General features: G+C 39.1%; 1 protein-coding gene across 5 annotated transcripts in view; it reads left to right on the top strand.

The window, feature by feature from the left end:
* BANK1 (B cell scaffold protein with ankyrin repeats 1) overlaps nucleotides 1-27,223 on the top strand; it is a 146,815-nt gene that overhangs the window by 98,049 nt on the left and 21,543 nt on the right. For all 5 annotated transcript variants that reach the window (XM_075751523.1, XM_075751526.1, XM_075751522.1 and 2 more), the window contains 3 exons: nucleotides 21,650-21,746; nucleotides 23,300-23,605; nucleotides 26,442-26,717. In XM_075751523.1, the coding sequence (XP_075607638.1) occupies nucleotides 21,650-21,746; nucleotides 23,300-23,605; nucleotides 26,442-26,717 (679 nt within the window). The remainder of the gene's footprint in view (nucleotides 1-21,649; nucleotides 21,747-23,299; nucleotides 23,606-26,441; nucleotides 26,718-27,223) is intronic.

Genomic DNA, 27,223 nt, shown 5'->3' with positions numbered 1-27,223 from the left:
TTTTGGGTCTCATTGTGTCAAGGCAGAGATTTACATTTTAATGGAGAAAGCATGAAACACAGGCTCTGTAACTGTTGGATTTTTATTTAACAAAGGGGCATTGTTCAGAGCATGGAGTGTTTTGTTTTAAAGAGCTGGTGGTAAAGTAGTGCAGGGCAGGTCTACGCTTTCGGTCACAGCAAAACAGAGTATGTGGGTATACGTATGCTTGACACATAGGTGCACCTCGTAAGCTTTACTGTTTTCTTCAACTGTTTCCTTTAGCAAAGCTGAATTGGAATATGGTGCGTTGAATAGAAATTGCTTCAATCCATGAGAGAAGTGGAAAGCACAGCTTCCATTGCACATCAAAAGCGGGCATAGAGGCAGCTGAAATATTCTGGAGAAAAGCACCCCAGGAGCTACAATTTCGTCTCTCTCAACCTCAAAATGGGAGAATGGCTTTTAATTCCCACTTCTTCTTTTAACAGTCCACAAATTCTTCCCTGTAGGCTTCAGTCTTTGATGTCTGTCTACCCTTATCTGGATTTTGGTCTTCTATAGGCTGTAATATTTTTAGGGAAATGAGGCAAACATCATTCTACATTTGCATGGCTTTGGGAACGCTGTGTTAGCTGGTCACCAGCTGGACAGGGAAAGCATGTTGGCTGTGTGTTTTGGACTGTGCTACATATAAGCCTCCAGTGACCTGATTTGGATGTTTCTGTGCAGGAGTGATAGTCCCATGGATATCTGTGGTTACTTCACATTGATTTTGAAGTTCTAAGTGGCCTTAATGGTAGATAAAGCAAGAGCATAGTAGTGTCTGCTTTATATCATGTGGAAGATAATATTTGCAGGTTTTTTTGAATGTTGAGAGAAAGACAGATTATTGCTACTCTCTTGCCTTAACTAGGATGCCACTTTTCCTCCAAGTACACTGAATTAATATTTTGGTAAGAGGGGATTCTGGGGGTGTGATATAGCTTAATACATAGGCTGTATGCAAAGAAAATCTGAGATCAGAAAATAACGTGTACAGACCTTTGAAGTTACTTTTGTTGGTCAAAACCTGTAAAAGCTAAACACAAGGCATGTGCATAACTGCAGCTCTGAGAATAATAATTGGACCTCTAGTCAAAAGGTACGGAAGTAAATAAGCGCATCAGTATTCTCAGTTTAATATAAGCTTCAGACTCTCATAAGGCAGCTCCTCAGCTGACACAAATTGATTTCAGGACTCCAAATTGCTATCTGAGGATCTGCCCCACAGAATATAACACAGTGAAGGGTTGTGTGCTCAGTCACAATTATTCAACATCTTCAAGCTAAAACTGTTGCTTAGAGAGAGCTTTCTATTTTAAGTTTATATATTATCACTCCTTACCGTATTATCTTCCAGCTTTCAGCGTAAGAATTGATAGCGATAGTAAGGTCCCTTGTGGAACCTTTCTCTTTTTTTCTTTTTCAATGAAAATCTTAATATTTCTTCTTTTTTTTTTTTTTTTTAGTGTTTTATTGCAATTTCATTATTGTTTCACAGTGCTAAGTGAAGTTGGATTTTGAGGGGTGGAAGCACAGGTACAACAGAGACTTAACACAAGTATGTCAAATGCCACAATCTAAGTACAAAAAGGAATTTGGTTTTGGAAGGAGAGCAAACTTTGTACTTAGCATAAGCTGAGCTTCATACTTTGTTGTGCCTTACTACCCTTCTTAATGTCGTTGATAATCTCTGAGAATCTTAACAACGTTTCTGGGGAAACACATCACAGCATTGTCCTGAATTCCCACCTGGAACATAGTTCCTGCTAATGGCAGTGGTGGCGTGCCTGGGGGCGCAGAACACAGGACCTCATGACCCTTCGCTTCTGGGCAATAAATGGTTTTCCAATCAACCTACAGGCCTTATTCTCTTCTATGACTGTAAAGATGATGTGGCAAATACATGGCCTCCAGAGTAAGAGCCCCTTATCATACATAAAGGCTGTATTTACATTACAGGGCAGATACCTTGCAGGGTGTCCCTCAGTCTGGATTCCCAGACAGAGTCTCTGAAAGGCCGCTTGGTGGGAAATGTGGACATGCATGTGGGAAGGGACCAGTTGTTCTATCCAGTAAGCTTATTCTATATGCTTCCGGCTTTTTAGCTATCTTAAGTTCCTTTTGTGTATCTTTATTAGACAGATTATTTTTAACACTGAGGCCACAGTTTACATTATTTTATTCAATGGCAGTAGTCCTTTATCTGGCAAGCACTTGTGCTGTAAAATACAGGAATATAATGCTGTCTAATGAAAATAAGGCTGTTGGAGATGGTTCCTACAGTAAACATACTCATTTTTGAACCTTGCACTAATATTATGGCCCCACTGATTGGTAAATTAATTTTCTTTTTCTATTGTTTAAATTGTCATTTTTATTTAAGGTAGGAAAAAATAACAACATCAGGACATTGTCTACAAAATTCAGCTCCCAGTGCTGTAGGAGTGACGTTGAATTACTGCCGAAGGCAGTGCAAGTATTAGAATCAAAGAATCACTGAATGGTTTGGGTTGGAAGGGACCTTTAAAGGTCATCTAGTCTAGCCTCCCTGCAGTCAACAGGGGCATCTTCAACTAGAACAGGTTGCTCAAAGCCCCGTCCAACCTGGCCTGGAATGTTTCCAGGGATGGGGCATCTACCACCTCTCTGGGCAACCTGTTCCAGTGTTTTACCACCCTCATCGTAAAAAATGTCTTCCTCATATTTAGTCTGAATCTGCCCTCTTTTAGTTTTAAAACCATTACCCCTTGTCCTATCACAACAGGCCCTACTACAAAGTCTGTCCCCACCTTTCTTCTAAGGCCCCTTTAAGTACTGAAAGGCCACAATAAGGTCTCCCCGGAGCCTTCTCTTCTCCAGGCTGAACAACCCCAATTCCCTCACAGTCTGTCCTTGCAGGAGAGGTGCTCCAGCCCTCTGATCATTTTTGTGGCTGTCCTCTGGACCTGTTCCAACAGGTCCATGTCTTTCCTGTGCTGAGGGCTCCAGAGCGGACACAGTTCTCCTAGTGATTTATTTGGTAGATGGGGGCAGAAGCAAAATTTTGCCATTGATCTTTATCAGTGTGTCTCCCGCAAGCCGCCTCCTGTCTTCGTTTCCTAAGTTTATTCTATATGCTCAGTTGGAGGAAAGGAGTTAGCAATTTTGTGAGGAGTATGTGTTGGGTGATGTATCTGCAGGGCAAACTGGCAGCATGTTAATGGCCAACACTGTTCTTACCACCCTGATCTAGAAAAAAAAAGTTGAGGAATCCAAAACCAAAGCAAACCAACATTTTGCATTGCAGTTGTGAAATTCATGGCTCAACATAGGGAGGAGTTTGAGAAATGTTATATCGCAGTCTGGAACCACTAACAACCTCTCCAAGAGCACAGACTGAGACAGGAGGCCAGCACTAATCAGATCTCATGTTGCAGAAAGTTGTTTGCCTGCAGGAATCAACGAGGGAAAACCTTTCTTCTTATTTTCTTGATACCTCACTCATGGATGTGTAGAGAATCTGGAATAATTCAGCTGGGGTAGGGGGAATTAGTGTGGCTCTCAACTAACAACTGGGAAATATGAATCAGGCCTGTAACTGCAGATTTTGAGGAAAAAAGAGGTATGATCTGGGGACGTTCGAAAGATGCTGTGTAAGAAGGTCAAATTGTAATGGATTTGAGATCTGATGGAAACAGCAGAACAAGTTTATACCTCACCAGCAGCACAGAGTGTTAGCATGTTGTAAGTGGATTTTTGCACTTTCCTACGGCAAAATACAGCTGGCACAATTAGTTCCATGTAAAACAAAACCACATATTTTGAGTATGTTCTCCAGGTTTGTCACATGCTATTAAAATGTGGAGATTTATTTTTTTTTCTAGTTTTTGTGCAGCATGGAACTTCTCTTCAGTGCTGGGAACAGTCTGCATCAAGCTGCAAACCCCACTTTGAACAGGGAGCTTGGTTTCTTTCTTGGCAGCCTCTGTTCCTGTATTGTTATAAAATCTACCAGGGAGAAGAGGGAGAGTATCTGCAGTGCCAGAAAGCAAAAATAACAGGTCATTTTAACTACAATGAACATCTATTTAAATAGAGCAATATTTTACAAAAAGTTGGCTGTTGCCCCAGACAGATCATTTTTGATTCTGAAACACAGAGGAGTAGTAACTAAGCAACAGACCGGCTGGTGGGACCTGGATCACCTAAGGAGGCTGATGGAAGAGTCTCCAGGTGAAGAAGATGGTGATTATAAAGCAAAAGTGCTTGCAATAGGGAAGTTTGGAGAGAAGAAAAGGAAAAACATTGCTTTAAAAGGGGGAAACGGGTTCCCTTTTCTCAAGAAAAGCTGTGTGTTGAACCTCTGACCTAGCCACAATGAATGCTGCAATATGGCAAGGAATTTGAAGTGCATTAGGGCCTGTGAGCATCTGTTGTTTCAGAGATACCTGTACTTTTTTATACTACTGCTTTAGGTAAACAGTTTGGACTCCTTGAAAAGTTCAGAGACTGTATTAGCTTTAACTTGTCCCCTTATGCACAAGGTTGGAGCTCTTGACAAATTAATGCCTAAGGAATTATGAGGTCTCAGGAGCCAACACTGCTCCTGTAGCCCTTGGTACTGCACACCTGGGAAGGTCATAGTAACCAGTCTCTACCCAGCAAGAGCACTCGAGAAAGGAACTCGAGTTTTTGCAGAGATCTAAGAAAAATGAAACCAAACAGCCTAAGCGTTATAGGACACTAAAGCAGAGATGTGGCTGCCCAGCAGGCAGGATATAATCAAGGCCATGTAGCACATTGTGTAGATAGTTAAGAGTTCTAGCTTTCAGAAAGGGAGCAGGATTTTATTTTTATTTTTTTTTAAATACCACACATTTCAGCTTCAGCTTTTTTTATCATCTCAGAATATAAGAGGAATAGAAAAAGCCATTTTATGTCTATACTTGTCAGAAACTTTTTCTACAGGTCTGCTATGATAAAAACACAGCAAGATGTTCTCTGTACTGTGAGTTCAAGTAGAAGATAACATGCTTTTCTTCACCACTGTAGAAGTTGTCCTGTGCTAATTGTTGGGTTTTGAAGAAGTTGTTTAGATGTTGATGTTTGTGGTTGACAGGAGGTAAAAATGGCATCAGTGCTATCTGAGCCACTTGAAACCAGTTTAAAATTTGTTTGCTTCGGTGGTTGTTGGGTCATGGCTTGTATACTTCTCTGCCTTGGTAGGAAGTTGCCTCCCTGCATATATACTGCTGTTCATCTTGTTGGTCAAGGAAGGTCAGCTGCTACCCTTCCTTTGCATGCACAGTATTGCTCTTCTGCATCAGATTTAGTCAGTATATCAGGATGGTTCTTCTGCTCGCTTACTGGAGCTCCCAGAGGATCTTCTTATTTCTGTTGCTTCCAGTTCTTTCACAAGAGTCACTGCAGCTATCTCCAGATAGAATTTCTTTTTTCTTTTTGAACTCCACAAAAGAAAAAAAAAATTGTCTTTAGATGGGTCTGCTAAGTGTAAAAGACTGGAGATGGCTGTGCTGTTCCATTGATATTTAAGGAATTGCTACATTTGTGAAGTACTGCTTGTAATGTGATGACTATTTACCTTCAGCCACAGATATCATAAGTGGTTTCATAAGTAATGTGTGTGTGTACGTACAAACTCCTCTTTTCATATGAAGAGCATTAACTAATTTACTTGCTAAATGTGAGTTATGAGAGTTATCTCTTCTTCTGCCTGAAGAGGAGGCATAATATTCTATGCTGTTGAAAAACACTGTAGCTTGATTTAATGTTATTTTCTCTTTCTTTATTACTTTCTCTTTCTTTCTCACTCTGTCTTCCATTTGGTCTCTTTTTGGTGGCTATGTATAATTTTGTGGTGTGTTCTTTGGAGGTCTGGGGGAGGATTTTTTTTTTTTAAATGCCTTTCAGGTATTGAGTTCTGCACTTAAACATTGCAAGAGTTGGTAAGAATGACACTTTAACTACTGTAAATAAAAGAGAATTAGGCTGCTCAATTTCTGCCTTGTAATTCAGTGAAAGCCTGTTTGCATGTACATGCCACAAAGACTTGGTTGTGACTCAGGTCTTCCAGATGTGCTGATGTAGATGAACTTCTATAATTATATTGCATTAATATATTCTGTGTGTTATTTTGGGATATGTCTGAAGATGTGCAATATTTTAGGCTGTGATATCTATATTCACGTGGATTAATTTGACAGAAAACTATAATGAAAATAATAACATATTTCAGAGATTTGCACCCTTGGTAGATGCTTTGTGAAACAAAGGATTTACACGAAGAATTTCTCTGACCAGTTTTTCTTTTCTGGCTATATAGGACATTGCCTGAAAGTCTACGGGGCTGCTAAACAATCTTGGTACATTGATTAGATAAGAGCTCTTCAAGATACTAAACATGACAGAAGAGATAGCCCATTCCCTAAAATTTCTCTCTGTTGGTCTTAATAGGTTTCTCCTAGTTACTTGCTTTTTAACTCAATGGGTGCACAGTTTGGTCGTGAATTTTGGGGTACACAATCTTGCACTGAGAACTGTGAGGAAAAATTCTTTGTTTAAGCTTCCCAAGCTGTTCAGAGGCACAAGAGCCTCTCCCTGAGCCCTTTCTATGCCAATACTTTAAGGTTCTGCAGAGCTCTAGTTTTCATAGGTTTCTATTTGTTTTTCTTATATTAACAAAAACAATTTGGATGTTGCAAAAAAAGGAAAATCTAAATGTCTTGACTGGTTAAACAGCCAAACATGAAGAACAAAAAAAAAGTGAAATATGAAAATGTCAATGAAAGCTGTCCCTAAAGCTTGTAAACTGCTAGTTCACTAAGCTAGGCTGAAAAGTCATTGTTACTATTTCAGTATGTGGAGACAGGTTGTGATGAAGAGCACCATAATATTTCCTTGAAATAATCTTTTGAGGTAACATTTTTTTTCCCCCCTCTAAAATATGAATCTCTTGTGTTAACTTTGGGAATACCTTTGGTCTACTACAGTGTAAAAGTAGTGTTACTTTAAGTAGTAAAACTTCCTCTCCCTAGAAACATCAATGCCTTGTCATAGAAACAAGGTTGTCATTCATCTATCAAGATTTTAATTGAGTCAATAAATAACCACCCTGAGTTTCTACACTGAAGGACTGCTGACGTATAAAACCTCAATTCAGTCTCTTGTGTTTCATCATTTGTTTTTAGTGAGTTTGGTAGTGTCCGTGCATGTGTGCTCTCGTACTTCTTTTACACATTTTATTGCCTCTTCAAAGACAAATCCAGGGCACAGAGGACCCCATGGTTTCCAAAACTGTGCAGCTTGAACTGCACAGGAGAGAGGTATGATCTTATTATTTTTTCCTACTTTGTCTTCTCTTATGGGAAAGGAAGATGATGTGAGGCATGTGTCCCTTGGGCTATGGAGTCCAGTTCCATGATTCACTTTCTGGCAGCACATTGTGGGGTTATGAGTCTTGTACAGATCTTGGGAAGAAGATCCAAAGCAAGAGAATCTTCTTGTATTTCAGTTCTTTTTCCCTTCCTTTCAGGTGTGCCAAACCACCATCATCATTAGTGAAATGTTTTTTAGTGAAGTGTCAAAATTTAACTTCTCCTTTTTTTCTGGAAAACGTAGGTAGTGTTTGTATTCTTTTGGCATTTCCATTGCATCAGTCACACAAAGGACTTGCATGACTGCAGAATCTGCTGTGCTGAAGGGAAGGCATCCCCTTTGAATCGATCATAAAGAAATAATGAAATCAGCTGAAGTCTATTCACTAGTCGTGAGCTGGTTGTCATTTATTAGACCTGAACTTATCTATAAGTATAATAAACATGAATGCAATAGTCTGCAACCACCTTAAGGTATGAAGCATTAACAAGTTACCCATGGAACACTGAACTGCAGGCATGACCAAGTGTTGAAGCCATGTATCTCCTGTATTGATGTTATCTGTTCCTGTGTGAGTTTTGCTGCTTGCTATTTCAGCATGAATTAGCTAGAGCCTGATGCTCCATAGTGTAGTAAGTCAACGAATTCATGACTCAGGCCCCCCCCAAAGTCCTTGTTCGTCTGTCAATCTCTAGCTCGCTCTCCTGTCAGTCTATCCTGTTTACCTAGTGGCTGAAGTAGATACAGGCTGGAAATTGGGTAAAATTGCAAGTTTCATTTTAATCTATCATGTGACTGCCTATTTTTCAGGAATGCTTGGGTATTTTTAACCAGTTTGTTAAAGCTAGATATTTGGTCTTGTATATCCCTCCTGCCCCTTAGGTATGGTGGTTTTTGGTTGTTCTTGGGTTCCTCAGCACTCGACAACACAACAGTTCATCCAGCACACAGGGAGAAACTAACCTTTCAAGTATTTTAAGCAGGAATGGAAATACCAATATGAAATACACTTGGGTTATGCTGGTTTTCATAGTCTTTAAACTGTAATTCCCCTGCAATAGCATTGTCTCTTTATGGTGCCTGCTAAAGCTTTTGAATTTAAAAATATATTGAATTTTAAGGTTTCCTATTCATCCATTCCTCCTCAACAGTGAAGTTATATCTCTCAATGCTCCACAATTGCCTACTGTGACAATAAATAGCCTCTCTTCGGTATTAGAGATTATTTAAAAATAGTTTCCAACCTCCATGGTAAACCCAATTTCTAAACTTCCTCAATGTCACGCGCTGCTGTATGAAGTTACACATACTGTGAGTTTGTTCAGTGAAATGTGAATATCAAAGATTTGCCCATCACAGGAATTGCATGTCAGAGTTTATACACATTATTAGATTTCCACAAAAGGGAATTCGCACTGTAATAGTTAAAGAAACAAAAAGACAAGGCAGGACACTCAGCAGTCCATTGAAAAACAATACCAGTGTGCTATGGGCAACAGTTTATACAGTGCCATCTCCACCTTGCTTTTTTCATTCCTGCCTGCCAGGGTAACCGCATTTAATAGGAGGTCAGTTGTGGCAAGTGACCTTGAAGTGATAGTTGGTAGCAGTAGTCTATTTGTCTGGAACTCTTTTTTTCCTCCATAGACCCATTTTTATAGGTGCATTTTATAGACCTTTAAATTCAGCCATTCTTCCTACACTGCTACACATATTTAGACAAATAATAGAGTTTCATCTAAAGTATTACAGTCCCTTTGAGGTTGACATACATTTTACTACGCATGAAGATCTGCCCCAAGAGTGTTATCCTGCATGCACATGTTGCAGCAAAGTGTGTGCAAATGGCTGGCAGAGGCTCAGGGGAAAGAATAAGATGGGTCTTGTTTTGTAACTGGCTGCTGCTGTTCTTTCCATCTCCTGCTGGGGTCCTTCCAGCTCCTGAGGTCTTGTAAAGTTACCCAGTCTTTACGCTCAATAGCTACTTTCTGTGTGGTGTGGGGGGGAGAGGAGAGGGAGGGGAATAAGTTAGTTTAAAATTGCTATATGTCTTGTTAGGGGGAAAAAAAACCCTCTCAAACTAAACTGAAAAGGTAGAATCCAATTGCTTGGTAACTCCAATATCTCTGCTTGCTTATGTTGCTTTTCTGTTATATATGTGTTTTATTACTGATAGCAGTGACTACAAGGTGTCTGAGAGATGGGAGCAGGAAAAAAACCAATCCGCTAATGTATTACATCCCAGGTTCATTAGCATCTTGTTTTACTCTAATGCAGCAGGTATGTCTGCCAAATGCAAAACTTGGCCCACTGGTCTAAATTATAAAGCTGAGTAACTAAGCTTCTGGATCCTGACTGTGAATTAGAAAAATGTAAGCGACAGCAAAAGTAATTGCAGTAGACTAATGCTACTGATATTAAATAAGAACACAATGCTGTAGGAAGCCACAAGCCATGTGTCAGATGCAAGTTGCTTTTCCCTTTTTCTCTGTTGCTTTATAGTCTCTTTCTGCCTCAGCTTTTATTTTTTTCTTTTCTCCTTCTTTCTGGTCTTGAGAACTGAAAGTGTTCCCTGAAAAGGTAATATTTGAGATCCATATTCATATCAAGTTCTAATCTAGTAGCAGCTGCTTTCAAAATGGCTGTCAAATACATTTTTAGTGAGCTGTGCTTGCTAAGCACTTTCTAATACTGATGTCATTAGCATAAAAGAAAACTGATTACCCAAGTTTGGTTCCCTCCCTTAAATTGAGAAGAAAAAATATTACAGACTTTTTTTAAGAGAAACTACATAGATCAGTGTCTTAAAGCTATAATTTGTATTTACGTCTCTCTTGCCCTCCTGAAGCAGAAGTAGGCCTCAACGCATGTCATGTGATCAAAAGTAATTTTTATGACTTTTAGTGGGTACTCAGTGGCTTCCTGCAAGCAGCAGCTTAATTGTATTTCAGTCATCAGTCAGGGAATGTATTTCTTTCAGATTTATACAAAGCACTCATATTTGTTTAACCTTTCCTTAGCTGTGATGGATGTTATGGTATTACAGCATACAATTCAGTGCGTTATGCTGTTCTACCCTTATTTGTTAATACAAAATTCTGAGGGGATACAGTGCCACTGGTAACATATATTTAGATGCTTATTGGGTTTATATGGAAAGCAGTTAGAATTGATGGCAGGCTGTGGTAAGAATGGAATGAATGCAAAACCATAGATCAAGAGGGATACTCTGATCTAGAGGCAGAGACCACATACCATAGCAGGCTTCACAGTAGGTCATGGAGAGTCGAAGTACATATAGCCCCTCGTACAAATCATATAGATCTACTCTTAGAAAGAGTATCAAAGCACAGGTGACTGCTTACTGTTGGTTTGTTGCTGTTCATAGAACAAACAAAGCTAAGAGAACATATTTTCCTTAGATATGAGAACATGTCAGAAAGAAATGCCCTATAAAATTAGGACAAATAAATGTTGATTTCTTTCAGTAGCATCTTCTGTGAACTCATATTCCATGTTACATAATTTTTTACTCAAATATTAGGAGTTTCTCTCTGTAGAAATATTCAAGTGAAACTGAACATTACGTTACATAACAGATCATTGAAAAGAATTTTGTTTTGTTGAGTTGAGTCCCTTGGTTTGACTTTTTAAAAAGTAGCTTGGTTTTCTTTTTCTCCATTGCCACTTCTCTCCACTGTTTTGGGTCTGGATTGTCAGAAGGCGTGTAGAAGCCATGAAAATGAACTTCATATTGTTTCCATGCTGTATGCAAAATGGACCCAAATTAAAGTGGATTTTTTTTGTCTCTTTAGGCTGTTTTCTGTACATGCAGGATGTATTTCTGAGACAATGGATTACAGTTTGAAAGTAGTAAATATATAGCCATCAAACAAAACCAACTATTGCCAAAATATGTGAAAGCAACAAAGCACCTTAAAGGGAGACAGTTGGTCTGAAGACAATAGTGTAAGTCACTGATCAAATGCATAGGTTGTCTTTTTGGGAGAGAAGAGCTTTCACTTAAATTGATGTCCAAAGGTCTTAAAGTAGTTTGCAGCCTCTTACCAAGTCCTGAAACTTGCTTACAGGATGAAAAAATTATCACTTCCATTTTACAAAAAAGAGAAGGAGCTGCAAAGCCTGTCTTCTGATTTGCTTTCTATTGTTTTGACTACAGTATCATCGTCCTTCAGTTATACATGAAGATGTACCTGAACTAAAACAATAATGCAGAATGGCCAGGGTACTAGCAACAATTTTATAATATTTGTATCTGAAAGCCAATACATGCATCAAGTTTTGATCCATTCAGAGTTAAGCAAAAATAAGAGAAGGACTTTGGTTGGCTTTTGAAAACTAAATTCTGCAGAGGCTAATTATTTATCTGAGTGACTAGGGGTGTAATTTACATGATAAATGTTTCAAAGGGAAAATTGTATTTTACCTTTTTCTCCTGCTTTTGTTTCTCATAAAGTGCCTAATTTTACCACACACTGTACCAATGTTTTCCCCACAGAAGAAATGTTTCACTAGATAATTTTTGCTAGTGTGTGTATGCACAGCCTGAGAACAGCAGTTTTTTAATTGACACAGTTGAGTGCAGTACAGATAATAACTGCTATTTCAACTGCTGTTCTCATTCTTTATCTTAGATATTGTTTAGGAATGTAAAGATGATTTTAAGAACTTGAATATTAAAACCTGTATCTGAAAACTCTGATTATTGGTAGCATATTCTAGAAATGGAACGTATTCTAGAAATATCATGGCATTTCACAGCCTTATGCACTTTTTCCCACTCCCATTTAATTCAATATAAAAACAAAACGTTGGCTAGACAGAACTGCCACTTGTTTCTGTGAAAGAAGAAAAATTTGGGGGCATGCAGCAGGATTGGGGGAAAGAGCTGAATCTCAGAGGTCACCAGAGAGCTTAGAAATTTCTGTTACTTGAGTGCAAATGACAAACAATACTGTGACTGTTAGCATCTAAAACGTAGTAGTTCTGGTGCAAAATACAGCATCTGCTTAACACATTAGAGTAGCACTGTGCAGTGTATACATAGAATACAGGGCAGAAAATGAGGAATAATTTATTGATGCTGGAGAGCTAGAGCCCACTGATAAATCATAAATGTTCTACCAGTAGCATATGTGCGACTATCTTTGACTCCAGTGCATGATATACTTTTAAGTAATGTGGAGCATGGGCTTTGAAACACACCGTACTGGAAGACTGTATGTTCTTTTCCTCAGCCAGACCATGTTTGTCCTCATTACATTGGAAAGGGGTTGAAAGACTGGTGGGCAGTGTAGGCACATTTGATACATTGACTCAATGCCTTCTCCATCCTCTTCCTTTCCTTCCAGGTAGAGTCTCTCATTATTTCAGTGGCCCAAAAACTTGCAAAATGCCAGTTGTTTACTCTTTAAGCATAAGCTGTTCAATTGTGCTAATCTTAAATTTTCCACAAGTGTTGCTCTTCCACTAGCTGGTTACCCTTTCAGGTGCATTTTTATTTGCCTGTTATTTAGCTGTTGTGCTCCTGAAGTATTTGAAACATTTCACACCCCTAGCTGATCCTATGGTCATCTAAAACATAATTATGCTTTACAAAGCCAAAGTTCTTAGCTTTTCATATTATTGCTGTCTAAGAGAATCAAAGAGCTCTTCAGAGCTAATGAGCTTTTTCTTGCTTTGGAATAATAATTAAAAAAAATAAAATATGTGCAATCTAGGAGAAACAAAAGCAGAAATAAATAGGTATCAGATCTAAAATTCTGTCTTACTCCCTGTCAGGCACTGCAAATGCTCTCTTTCTCTTAAGCTGAGGAACCTCTATAGTAGGTATAGCATTTTTGTTCCATTACAGGGTGAGTTTTGGAGGTGTGAGGGGTCTAGATGAAGCTATGCCAGAGCAATTTTGAGCTGGATAGCAGCTTCTTGAGAACTGTCATGAACTGATGGAAGGAAGCATTCCCTGCACAGTGGCTGAGGCTGGCATAGCCTGAAAAACTGTAGAAATTAGTGTTATGCCACATCTGTCCCTTTTTACAGGAGTATACTTATCTAATGTGGTGAGTTGACTACAGCCAGCAGCTAACCACCCACACAACCTCTCACTCGCCCCCTTTGGCCCACCCCCAGTGGGATGAGAGAAAGAATGGGAAGAGCAAAAGCAAGAAAACTCGTGGGTCGAGATAAATACAGATCCGTATGTGAAGGAAAGAAGAGGGGAAAAAAACAAGTGAAGCAAAAGAAATCGTTCACCACCTCCCACAGGCAGACCGCTGCCCAGCCAGTCTCCAAACAAGTACCTTGGAAGCCGAAAAGCCCACCCCCTTCTTCCTCCACCCATTTTTATTGCTGAGCATGACGTTATATGGTGTGGAATATAACTTCTTGCCCACCTCAGCCTATTCTCTGGGAGAGGAACAGAGGAGGAAAAAGAGAAGGTTTTGAGGCTGTAGCAAACAAGTACAAGTTTTAGTGACAAATCCACAGCACAACACCACAGGGGCTACTATGAAGAAACTCTATCCCAGCCAGACCCAGTACATCTATGCTTATAAATCCTGTTCAGATTCCCACAGGGAATCCTTATGGAAAGGGCTCTTCATTTCACAGCATACACAAACTAGATGTTACTTCATGAATCTCCCACCTCCTCTCTCTGCTACCAGTTGGTCTGCTAAGGGAGCAGTAATTTAGTAACTACACTGAAAGTTCAAACAGTGTAATTGTCATCAAGTGAAAAAGAAGCGCTCTCAGAATGGTTATCATTTTACCCAGAAAAAATTAAGGAAAGCAAGAAAAATTCTTATTTTGCTAGATTGAAAAATTAACCTGTTGGCAAGATGGGAGTGCTTTTGTAGAGTTTGCAGTGATTACACAGCCTGTCAAACAGCAGTGGATATTTTGTTCAGCAGAATCAGTACTCTACAAGATTTGAAAGTCTTTCAAAAAGTTGTGTGGGTGTGTGAAAAGTGAAGTAACAAGAATTGTCATTAAAGGAGAAATGAGCTAAAATGAGTGTGAGGAGGAATTTTATTTTTGAATGCTCAGAAGAAAAATCCCTTGATACTCAGTAGTTAGAGAACAGCACAAATGCTTAGAAGAGGGAAAGCAAGCACAAGTTTTTCAAATGGAGACTGCAGTTACTTGATTTAAAAAAGAAAAACCAAACCCCACAACATTTTTGTATATACCAGTAAATTAAGTTCTGTGGTTAGAAGTCTCTTTTTCTTTCTCCTGCAGTAATGTTTTTCTCTCTCTTCATAGTCATGAATGCTGTATAGTAGTAAATGGACATTTAAAACACAAAGAGGTATATGGTTACAGATCGACACACCAAGCTTTTACTTTGTTTTTTGTTTATTGTTTGTTTCTCAGTGGTGGTGAATCTGTACAAAGGAGAAATTCCGTTAAAAGCAGGAGTTAAAAAAAAGTTGCAGACATTTTACTATGATTTGATAGACAGGCGTACAAAGTAAATGCGAAGTTACACAGAATAATGATGCAAATAGGGATCAGTTCGGAGAAGCTAGCTGGCTGATATGTGGTGCAGTAAATCTGCTTGCAATGAAGTTAATGGCAGACATGCAAATGAAATGGTTTAGTAAGAGAGCACAGAAGGAAATTACTTAAGATTACAATAGATTATTTCAAACAAAGCAATTCTTTTTGCTCTTATTAAAATATCTGAGCCCAAAGTTGGGTATTCATTGATGGTTTAATTTGTTTCATTTCTTAATATACTGCAAATCATCTGTTTCAGTTATACATTTACCCCAAACTGATCCCAAAATCATTAGACTTTGGCAGTGGAGTGTTTCATGTCTCATTTTTTTTTTATTCTATGTAATCATCTATCTTTGGTAGTTGTGTGCATTTATATATTTTCAGCACATTGACGTGAGAATTCTAACACTTCATTATCTTTTAGTATTGCAGAAAATATGGTAGTTGTTGGGACTTCTGGCAAATTATATGCAGAAGGAATTTTACAAATTATTGAGAATGTCACAATATTATTTTTACTGTCATTCTGTTTCCTTACTCTGTTTTCTACCTAATTGAGTATGTGTTTGTTTTGTTCTAATTTGTTAGGATTAGTTTAATCAGAACATAAGTATGCTTGTTCATTAGATCATGAAATAATCCTGATTTGAACTAAAATGAACAAAGCAGAAACTGGCCAGTTAAACTGAAATCCATACAGATAACTAAAGCAATTATACACATCTGTGACCCATAAAAGAGAAATCTGTGCTCTGGGATAGGTGATACTGCAGTTTTACACAGCAGGAACGTGCCTTTGAAAGAAAAATATGTGTACTGCTGAGGTAGAATCAGAGAATGGTTTGGGTCAGAAGGGAATTTTAAAGATCATCTAATCCACACTGCCCCACCACACTTAGGGACATCTTCTACTAGGTCAGGTTGCTCAAAGCCCTGTCCAACCTGAATACTTCCAAGTGTTAAGAGTTAAAGGCATAACAGAAGTATGTTAAAGGTGTAACAGGGGTAGGGGTGATATATTTAAGAAGCAACAACACTGCTGTGTTTACTACGTCCAGACACCTGATTAAAAGCCACATGGTGTAAGCAGCTGCATGAGAAACTAGAAAGGCATGAGGGGGTTCCAGTAAATTATGATTGCTTGCTACTCTGAGAAGCTGAGCAATCATTGCCTTTCATTCATAGAATGAGCAGCTCTATTTCAAAATTCAGTCACCGATCTTAAATACTTGTTCTTTTTGCTGTCTGACTTCTGTGGCACACATAGGTTTGGGTCAGTTGCTTCTTGCTCAGGTGGCTAATGGCTGTTCATGGCACTGTGGATGTTGTCGTTTTGTATTGATATCAGGAGGCCTTAATAAGGCATGGAAAACTGAAAGGAAATCATGGAAAACATGGCACTGAATAGCGTCAGTGCAAAAAATCCCAGGAACTTTTTATGCCTTTGTACTTTTCCTGTAAACTAGTAGAACAGAGAAGGGTCTTCTGATTTCTGGGTGTTGGATGCGCTGATTTCTCTGGCTTGGCAGTGCTGCGTGTGCCACTCCTGGGCGCAGCCTGAGATGTGCTTTAGTCAAAGATGTGGTGTAGAGCTAAGGCACTGGGGCACACATGCTCCCTCGTGAAGTGTTAAAAAGGACGCTGAGGAGCCACCTTGTACAGCAGCATGGAGTACATCAGGGATGCCTCAGCCATGCTCTTTGAGAAGGCAGAGTGCATTGCACATCACACAGCTTGTTCTGACGGATGGGGAGCAAGCAGGAGAAGGCAGGAGTTTTGGCTGGCAAGATAATATATGCTGTTCTTGGCTTTCTATAAGACAAGGCTTGCTTAGGTCAGGAGGCCAAGTTCAAGTGTTTCAAGGGCTGGATCCAGCCCCTGGGCTACTCAGCCCACACTGCTTTAAAACTGCTCACTGTTTCAACATTTCATGGCAGAACGTGTGCAGCAGAACTTCCCTCCACCACCTTTCTTTTTAAACCAGGTTAGATTCCCAAGTGGTTTTTGTCTTCGATTGTAACACTGTATTGAATGTTTCACTGTGCTCATGCTTTAGAGAAATCTGTGTTTCCTCATCTGTGGTGGTGGTGGTGGTTTGTTTTGTTTGGGTTTTTTTGCAAGCATGAGTTATCAAGCAAGGTAATAGGGTAGTAAAAGTGCTTAACGTTAAAAAAACTAATGAACAGCAATGTTGGATCTGTCCTCATACATGCAATCAATTTTATGAAGCTGGCTTCTTCAGACATTTCTCCAGGTGCTCATACAGGGCCCTGGGAAAAAATGAGTAATAAATACTTAAACACTTCCAATAATTTGATGAATATTTTACATTGTAGAATATGTGAATATTAGTAACATTAATGCAGACTTAAGAGTTAGAAAAACTTTTATTACCAGAATGACTGGTCACTAGGCTGTAGCTCAGGGACACAGGTAGAACAAAATGGAATGAAAGAAAGTGTTTGCCAAATTGTCTGCTTGTATTTCATGAGGTATTGAGAGTGCAAATGGAAAGTATCTCCTAGAGTATATCTGGTTCACACCTTCGCATTCTGGAAGGCTCTGGCAGGCCAAGTGACAAAGGGTATAGTATAGGCTAGACCATAACATTGGTGAGACAAAAGGAACAATAACTGCGAAGATGGATGCCAAATGGCAGTATATTTGAGGTCCCTTCTGCTTCAGTTGCTGCGTCTAGGGTCTAAGCAGACACTGCTGGCAGGTCTAGGGAGTGCTATGAGCAAATTACCTGGGGCTGGAAAAAAAGTTCAACTACTGTGTTTCAATCCAGTTTCTCTGAAGGCAAGAACAAATACATTAGAAAGCAAGTCTGGTACACCTATGACAGAGGAATGGAGGAAACATCCAGCTAAGGAAAACAATTTCTTCTGTCTTGAGGTTCTGTGATGACTTACCCTATTTCCATCCCATTTTCCTCTGTGCTTAAGTTCACTCCTAGCAATAGAATTCTATAGGTACGGTTGCGGTCTGTTAAGCGATTCAAGTTTCCCACCTCTGTAATCCCTGCCTGGTGAGATCTGTATCCACATCAGCCAGAAATGCACTGAAGCTCTCTGGTTAATAAAGTCTTCAGAGCACAGGAGAGGACTCCTTCCCCTCAGAGCCACCCAGCACCCTGCTTGGGCTAGAGGACAGAGCTTTTGGTTTTGCCAGCACAGTTGACCTCCCATGGAAATAAATAACCTGCCAAGTATGCCACTTGTTATCTAGTAACAGAGGAAAGCAGTGTTTTATTGTTGCTACTACCTTCATGGGAGCAGATGGCATAGAGTAAGCTAGCTCTAACATGTAGGCCAGAAGGACAGCCCTTTCTTTTGGGAAAGGCTCTCCACACTCATCCCAACATTAGTTCTTACTGGAAGGCAAAGTTGCCTTTGGTTGTTACCAAAGTGAGAATGCTTGTCCATCAGAAACTACCCTGAAGTACTCCAGAAAGTTAGCCTTAAAATAGTTATTCTGGTAGGACTTAGAGAGTTGGAATCTAGTCCTGCTTTTGCAGAATTTAAGTCCTTTCTAAATGAAATGTGGATGTATCACCCATCCAAAACCAGCTAACATTAAAATGCAGACAAAGTTGGCTGTGTAGAAGGCACTTGGAAGCAGTGTAGGGCTAAGAAATATATTATGTTGATGCTTTAATGCTAGGTAAGGAAGAGAGCTGTGTTTCCAAATGAGCATGTTAGGTTCAAACCGAAAAATGATTCGGTAATGAAACACGAGGCGATGGAATCATTTGAGAAAACATTTTTCTGCTCCTGAGATCAGAAGCACAAATATAGGGTATAGAATGTAAAGTATGGCAGTATTTTGAATGATATTTAATGTATTTCTACATCTTTACAGCATACACGAAAGTAGATTTTTGTGGGAAGACCAGCTGAGTTTTTTCTATGAGTTGGGGTTTTTTGGGGTTTTTTTTTATCAGCAGCAATCCTAGTTTTCAGTTGTGCAGTTTGTGAAGAGATCAAGAAGGTTTCCATTAGGTCAGGAAGTCACATGGAAAATGCCATGAAATTACTGAACAGTTATGTCACTTAGGAAGAACAGGTTTGTAGTTTTCTTCTTAAATTATCTGGAAGAGACTTTCTGCTTTGCACTAGAGAGTGTGTAGAAACTGGGGAGAGTTGTTTGGGGGCTTTTTTGCTTTGGGAGGGGGTAACAAGTTGACCTTTTTTAGAAGAATCCAACATACTTTTTTAGAAGGAAGCCAGCCTATCTTTTGGCATTCATGCCATTGCTTTGAATTGAATAGATGAAAAAACATCCCTGTCTATTGGAGTAGAGAACTTCTCATGATCACATTAGGGCTTGTTGTTCTCAAAAATAGACTGAGACTTAGGTTGTTTATGCTATTTCCCTTTTCTAGAATCTTAAATGTTGATCAGTAGTGATTTGTTTCATTAGCTGCAAACTAGGAAGGCAGAAGTTTCTTTACAATTTCATTTGGAGGGGATTTTTAGCCTGAAGAAATAATAAGGAAGAGAAAAGTAGGCCAGTGCTCAAAAAACTTAGGTACTTGTATAGAAATTTTAAAAATATAGAAAGTAAGATAAGGATACAGTTCTTTTATATGACCAAACTTGCAATTAGTTCATGTAACAGCTGATGGAATAATTTACATGATTTATATGAAAGTGTATAGCTTGTTCAGGAAACACAGTCAAGGGAAAACAGGAAAAAGTGCTATGTTTGTGTACCAGCAGTGTGTAGGCTTGCTCTGAGGTCCAGGTCACCAGCACCTGCTTGAAAAGGAATACAGCAGGAGACATTATCCAGCAAGTTTTTAAATGCTTTGGTAAGGTTTTGACGCTTCAAGGTGAAGGAAATAGCTAGAGGATTCTTTTCTTTGTAAACAAGGAAGAGAAAGTCACTGAGGGTGTGCAGACAGGGTAACATTGGTGAGAACAATCTAAGATATGTTATTATGTACAGTTCCTATGATGGGAATGAGAAATAACAACACAATAGTGATAGATTTCGAAAAAAGCATGTCTAAGCACAAACAAGATTGAAAATGTAGTAAAAGAACAATCCCAAACAGGAGAATGAAGTCCATAGGAAGTAGAAACTGTAACAGGTTACTAAGGTCAAAGACAGAAGTGTAGCACAGACACTTAAAGGCATTATGAGAAAGACCAAGACACAAAATGAAATGCAGCTAAGGAGAAATCAGGAGTAATAAGAAATGTTTCTGTAAGGCTAGTTTTCAGCAATTCATTGTCAAAATGGAAAGGGTTATTGATTAGAGTTGTCCTGGTTCCTGTACTATTCAATGCCCTATTAGCAATTGAGATAATAGATGTTTTTCAAATTCCTTCCAACTCCATGATCCAGTATAGTGATTTATGGGTGGGCATACTCTTATGCAGTTACATGAAGTTTTGAAATGTTCCCAGTTCACATCTACTTCCAGATTTTCAAAGCTCTTGATTTTACTTTTAAGAAAGGACTGTATGCAGTATTGAGACCTATACTGAAGAGAAAAAAAGAAAGAAAAGATACTGAAAGTATAAGTGCAAATGAGTCCATGTCTGCTTGGCTTTCTTTTTTAATGACGTTTAGAGAAAATTGTGATTGTATCTTTAGGATGCAGTGACCCCAACGACATAGGCATCCATGTACCTGCATAGCTGGTGTCAGATCCTTTTGAAAGCACGGCTGTACTTGCATCTGGGCTCTATGTGCCCTCACAGCCTTTCTAGCAAGCCCATAGAGACTGTGACAGCTTTAACCAGTATTTGGCAACTTGTTTCTCAGAATCCCAAGGAGTCACGGCTCCAAATCAGCAGAGGGAGAGGGCAACTGTGGAGTTGTTCATACTGGGGCATCTGAAGGAAGCCACACAGTAGAAACTGTTTCTCTGCTGGTGTTTGACACAGCTTCAACTCCAGGTGATGGGCAATGTTATCTTGTTGCTGCCAGGAGGCAGCAGGATACTTGATCAAACATTGACAACATTTTAGAGAACTGATTGTTCTGACCCTCCTGAGGCTAATTTTGAATAGCACTGTGTGAACGTAACAGCTTTCTAGAGGAACAAGAAACAATGCTTTGCCACCTTTGGGCATTGAGGTGGAACTGCTAACATGTTTTGCAGTCCTGTTTCTGGTTTTTCAGTGCACGTGCATCTTTTGGTACCAACCCCTAGGATATGGGGACTGTAATGAGCTCTCTAGAGATTTCTTGCACTCTGTGCACCCTTGAGCTATTCAGTAACGTCCTGTAGACTTACTGGTTTTTTGTTACTGATCTTTCTCATTACCAATGAGTGCTTCACAGTTGGGAGCAGAGTTGGTAACTGTATGGACAGCCCAGCACAGTGCAAAGGAAAGATCAATTAACTTCAATCCTTGCTGCACAAACTTGGATATCGCTTCACAGCAGAACCTTGTGTCCTTTATGTGCACCCAGATATATTCATTTCTTTTGCCTATAGTACGTACACCACTACATAGTTGCGAATGCAACATTTGTCTCCACTTTCCCCATCGTAGAATTTTGAATATTATATCGATGGCAAGGTGTGAAGGTAGGGGAGAAATCTCTGCTGCAATCTCTGCAAAAATACACATAAGTTTTGGATAGAACCAAAAGAAGAAAATGTTGCTGTTTCTCCTCAGGCTAATGGTTTCCTCACTAACCCTGCACAGCTTTGCTTGGGGATGATGTCACCAAAACAAATGTTGTCCTTTATTTTTCTTTCTAGATTAATACAGCAGATAATTTCACCAATTGCGAGGAGGAAGCAGATGACGACGACACTTACATGCTTATGTTAGGCTCAGAAACTCAACCAGCCATGAGTAAGTCATGTTGTTAGCTTTATCGGTAACAAAGCCTGTGCTGTATTAAGTGAGTGGGATTATGGACAAATGGGGGGGGCAAATTATTTTAATAATTTCAGTTTCCACGTGTTACTGCAACTTTCAGGGAGGGCAAGTAAGGGATTCATCTATGAGATGAGGGAAGGCAGGTAAGGGATTCAGTCACAATAACAGTGTCATCACTCAGTAAGATAGACCTCAGTACAACCACCCCTCCTGGTAAATTCTGGAAATTTGTTGATCTCTTTTCTGAATCTAGAAAGCAGCTGAATTCTCCAAGTTCTCAGAAAACAGCCTTCGTATAAGGGGAGGCGCTGCCTACAGATGTGGCCAGCTCCTGTGAGGAGGCACAGAGAGTAGACGTTTTGCAGCTTGATGTTCATACATCTAAGCATAGATTGATGATGTGCTTGTTGATAATCTGTGTGGTCATATATATTCCCCTTGAGAACTGCAAAGTTGTTTGTTTGCATTTACTGATGGCATATATTTTGTATATGTTTTACAGTGTCATGGATCTATAAAGCTAAACTTTATCTTGTTTCTATCTTAGTTGTTTCTTGACAATTTTATCTTTTCAACTGTCTCATATTTGGTATGAAAAGGATGTTTCTTATTTGCTATGTTTAAACTGGTTGCTTTAGCACAGCTAGGTAGATGATAGACACTGTGAAAATGTGGGCTAGAAACCTGGCTTGCCCTGATAGATTTTCACTGTCTCTATCACGCTCTATATGGAAACACTTCAGTGTGGACACATGGAAGAAGAACATGGATTGTAACAGCTGGCCGTGTTGGCCAGTTAAATGCCCTTATCTCCCATTTGAGTCAGTGGTGAAAGAAAGGCATCACCAAAGGATAACTCAGTGCAAACCTACGTCAAGGGCTCGGTATTACCTGCTAAGCATTGGCTGTAAATCTGCTGATGGACTTCTATAGTTTTCTCTGTTATGTTACTGAGGTTGACTACTTGACTACCCACATCTTGGTGCTGTGCATAGTGATTAAAATGTACACTTTCACATCCCTCCGCTATATTTCTGTTCTGTGGTCTGTGGGTTACTAAACACAGAAGAGCTCCATTTCCACAGGAGTACAGCCATGTCTCCCAGGGGCAATGTTTATTTCATTTTAGAACGATTTAAATAAGCCCCTAAACCCCCTTGTATAAAAACAAGTTACACAGTTACGTGAGCTACAGCTTTATTTTACTAAGTGTTGCACTGTGCTGCATTGAAAGTCAAGTAATACAAATTACGAATGCAAGGTAAGTGTGTGTAATTTCATTCTGACAGCAACTCTAGAAAAGTTTAACATTGCATGTGTATCAGAGGAGTAAGGTATAATAAAAACTTCCACTGTTGATTTGGTAAATATTTAAAAAGCTGTTCACTGACAGTGTGTATTTGACAGCTTTCCTACTGTATTAGTTCATAAAAGTTTTATTAGCCATTGTGTTGCTTCTATGGGAATCCTTGAAAGAGAAAATGTTTCCAGATGGCAAATTTTAAATAAAATAATGCATTCTTTAGCATTAAAAGCCAAGCAGAGCAGACGAGATCAATATGGAATTCGATCAAGATGCCAGCAAGAAGCTGAGGTGGATGAGGGAAAGAAAGATGACGTAGAAGACAGTAGAGAGGAGACAGAACATGAAGATCAAGAGGAGGAAGATTCATGCAGCTTTCAAAACAGTCCTGACAATTTGTATGCCAGCATACCTGATTATCTTGAAGAGAACGGAAGAGGCTGCTTTTTCTGTAAGAGGCCACCCCCTCCTCCCCCTCGAAATCTGCCGGGCATCCTAAGGCAGGACGATCTGCACAATTTATCACAAGGTACAATCTTGGGAGGAAATAACCCCAACTACAAACATGTGCAAGGGCAGACAAGGTGCTGTTGTAGAGATTATGTATGATCGCTTCTTCTAACAGCAGTAGCTAGGCAGTATGGCCCTCATTCTCCAAAGCAAGCATGCTCATATGAACTTTTGCTGCATCAAGATATTCATGACCAGGTATGCCAGCTAATACTGTGGTGTGGGCTGCTGCATTCAGGTTTCAAGTTTTCCTCACTCTGCCCATCTGAGATTGCTGCCAAATAATACAGGATGCGTTGGATTTACAAGAGAGTCTTGAAACAAAAGATTGAGCTTGTATTTTTGTCAAGTTGACTTAAGTAATTATCATTTAAAAATATTAAATACTGTCTTGATTTAATACAGCTTAGAATTTCACAGGTAGAATTAATAGAAAGTGACTGTGTGGAGAGAAGTAATACAGTATTTTATCACATTTTAGCCAATGTTGATGTTAGAAATAAAAAAGCTATATTGTGTTGCAGATTGAAGAGAGAGGGAGAAATTGTGACCTTTAATGAAATGCTTTGGCTTTTTTTTTTTTACCTTTTTTTTTTAAAAATACTTCTGCCCCAGAGTAAAAGTTTAAAATTTAGTGTTGTAGTTTCATTCAGGTGATAAGCCCAAAATACTATTTGCATCTGTTTCAGAAGGGATGAGTATCATTTTTTTTTCTCATTGGGAAAGATAAGTAAGGAAAATAATTGAAGCTTAAATACTGGTCTTAAATAGTCACATAGAGAAAAAAAACCCTTATTATTTGCCATGGACAGTACTGATGTTTACGCAAATTGCTTCTCAGTTTCTCCACTGCTTATTACTGTTAACTTTGTTTTCAAATGTGGCATCTCCTATTAGAGTCTTAAATTACCATCATCAAGCACTTTGAAGTTCACATAAATAGAAATAGCTTTCTAGCCTTAGACCCCACTATAAGTAGGTTTTCTCCCATTTTCTGCTGTGAAAGAAAAAGCTAACTATATGCAGGAAGTCATAGGTGCATTCTAAGAGAATGAGGGGCAGAATAAAATTAATGTTCAAGATGTGTTTTGCTTCCCACAAAATACTCAACTGCAGTTATATGTGTGCATAAACGAGGGTTCAGGCTTGGCATACAGGATTTGTTAGTGTAGGTGTGATATAAAATCCTGTCTTGGAATAGCTCTCAGGTGGCTATACCATCAAGTAGTAATGTGACCCTATCTGCCAAATGCTGCTTGTCTGTATGTGGGTACCAGCAAAGAAAGTTTCTTGGCTCCGTAGTGTCCTGTGCGGAATCCCATGCTGGTAAGGTAGAGTTTGTCTGAAAACGCTCCTGTGTAAATAGTTCCTTTAAACATGCTGTGAATTCTCCTGAAGTGTTAGCCTTGGTTTCATCATTGGGGAATGGGGTGGGGAGTTTCAGAATTCCTCTAAATGAGGATGATGCTTGCTTTCACAGAGGAACTCTAATGAGTCATTGCTACGTGTTTTTAGTCAGCCCCTTGCTTTAGGTGTTGCTGTGGAACACCTAAAAGGCAAGTTCCCTCTTCTTGAAGTCTTTGTTTTGGCAGTGGCATGAGAGTGCCCCTGTGGGAAGTAGAAGAAAGAATATCCTACACAGAAACAAACAGAACTTTTATAGTGACACGTAAACAAATTTCTCATATTAAATATGGCAGGTGTGTGAATCCCACTTGTTTTAAAACATTTTTATATCTTAGGCAGAATACATGTTGATAGTACATATTAATAATACATCCCATTTATAAATGACACATCCCGTTTATAAATATATCACACAAAGATTGTTTAGCTCCTCTGAACCTATAAACAGGTAACGCAATGCTTTAAATAGCAGCCAAAGGATTGGAAACACCAGTAGTGTCCACAACCTAGTTTAGCAGATACACATGTACAGGCAGTAGATTACAACACGAGGAAAACATGACTCAGTACAAGAATTCCAGGCAGGTCTACTGTTTTTGCAGGAAAGATGAGTAGTCAGTGCAAGGAAGTTATAAACCTTTATGGGAACAGCAGCCTTGGTAAAAGCTTCTAACTCTTAGCAGTTTGTGGGATTTTTACAGATAAATCAAAACAAACTCAGGTTTTGGGAAACTCATTGATTCCTTTTAATGCTGCAAAATGTAAAAGTTAAACAAAAGCAAGTTCTGAGTAGTTGTACTATGAAGTACATGAAATATAGGGAGTACAGAGAGTCAGGGAAGTCACTGGGATATGGGGGTTTGGATAGTGTTAGCATAGATTATAAGAGGTCATAAATTTCCTCTACGCTGTAAGGGGCTTTTAATTTTTTTTTTTACCTTGCCCTACAGTACATCTTAGTAAAGCCCTCAAAACCAAGCAGGACATTGAAAATGCAGGAAAGACAAAACCTAATGTTTTCTAAAGTAAGTTTCAATTCTTAAGTCATTGTTGCAACAGCTAACAAATAGCCTGGATTTCCAAAATGCCAGGGGCCACTGGTAGCACTTACTTGGCTTCACCATTAAAGAACATGTTTGTGTTACTCTCATGGGAGCAGGTGGGGCACTCAGTATTTCTTTTAAGCCCATTTATTTTGGGGCTAATAGCTAAGCATCTATTTTTGATAATCTAATGTGAAATCATGAGGAGGCCCTGAAGTTGGAATTATTCCTTTGGGACATCCTCTCTACTGACTTAGATGATCAGAAGCCTCTGAAAATCAGAGCACTTTAGTTTAGAAGTGAAATTAGGTCTCTGAGTTACTTTAGGAAACTCTAAAGCTTTAAGTTAAGTCTTAATCCCCTTTCTTTACCTTATATATGGAACACAATTCCTCTCTTTTTCAGAGAGGAGTTTTGTGGAGAGCAGGAGTGAAAGAGAACGTCGTGATGGACTCATAACAGCATGCTACAGAGAAGACCAAGATACATGTGAGGGAGATGATGAGGAGGAACACCCGTACACTTTTGCAGTGTTGGATGAATCTGTGTACGATTTCATCCTGGCGGAGGAGGAGGAAAGGAAAGAACGCAGGTCTTTTATCATGAACAGACCACCAGCCCCTGCCCCTCGTCCCATATGTTCGCCGGTCAGAGATGAGAACACTCCCTATATTGTACAAGGTTAGTGCCGCTGCTTTGTAAATATTTGCTTGTAAAATATATATGTGTCTCTTCTATTTGATGAATAATATTTTTCTAGAAGACTAAGATCCTTGTTCAGTTACTTTCAAACCAACAAATTGGTTGATTCAGTCAACCTATCCTCACCTTTCAAATGAGCGAAGAACATCTCTGACTAATGTTAATTTTCAATTTGCATCTCAGGTACCATCACTTTTTTTTTGGTTTAATTTTACAAAACTTATGACAATAAAATGGAATATTAAGAATTGCTGGGCTAGCTGTGAGTGTGCCTGTTTTAATGGTGCAACACAGAATGTGCTATTTGAATCACCTTTCCTTTCAGTTTTTACTTAATTCTGAGAGATTTTAGCCTTTTTTTTTTTTTTTTTCTGATGAGAACAGTAGGGAGAAATGTCTGTGTGAGAATTCTTTCAAATATCCTTCCTCCAATGCAAGATGCTAGAAATGGCCATCTGGGGAAGGATGATGTCCTTTTGCCTTTT

This window comes from Balearica regulorum, chromosome 4 (genome assembly GCF_011004875.1).
Source record: "Balearica regulorum gibbericeps isolate bBalReg1 chromosome 4, bBalReg1.pri, whole genome shotgun sequence".
Lineage (NCBI taxonomy): Eukaryota > Metazoa > Chordata > Aves > Gruiformes > Gruidae > Balearica > Balearica regulorum.
The sequence above is the reverse complement of the archived record's forward strand: the minus strand, read 5'-3'. Positions and strand labels throughout refer to the sequence as shown.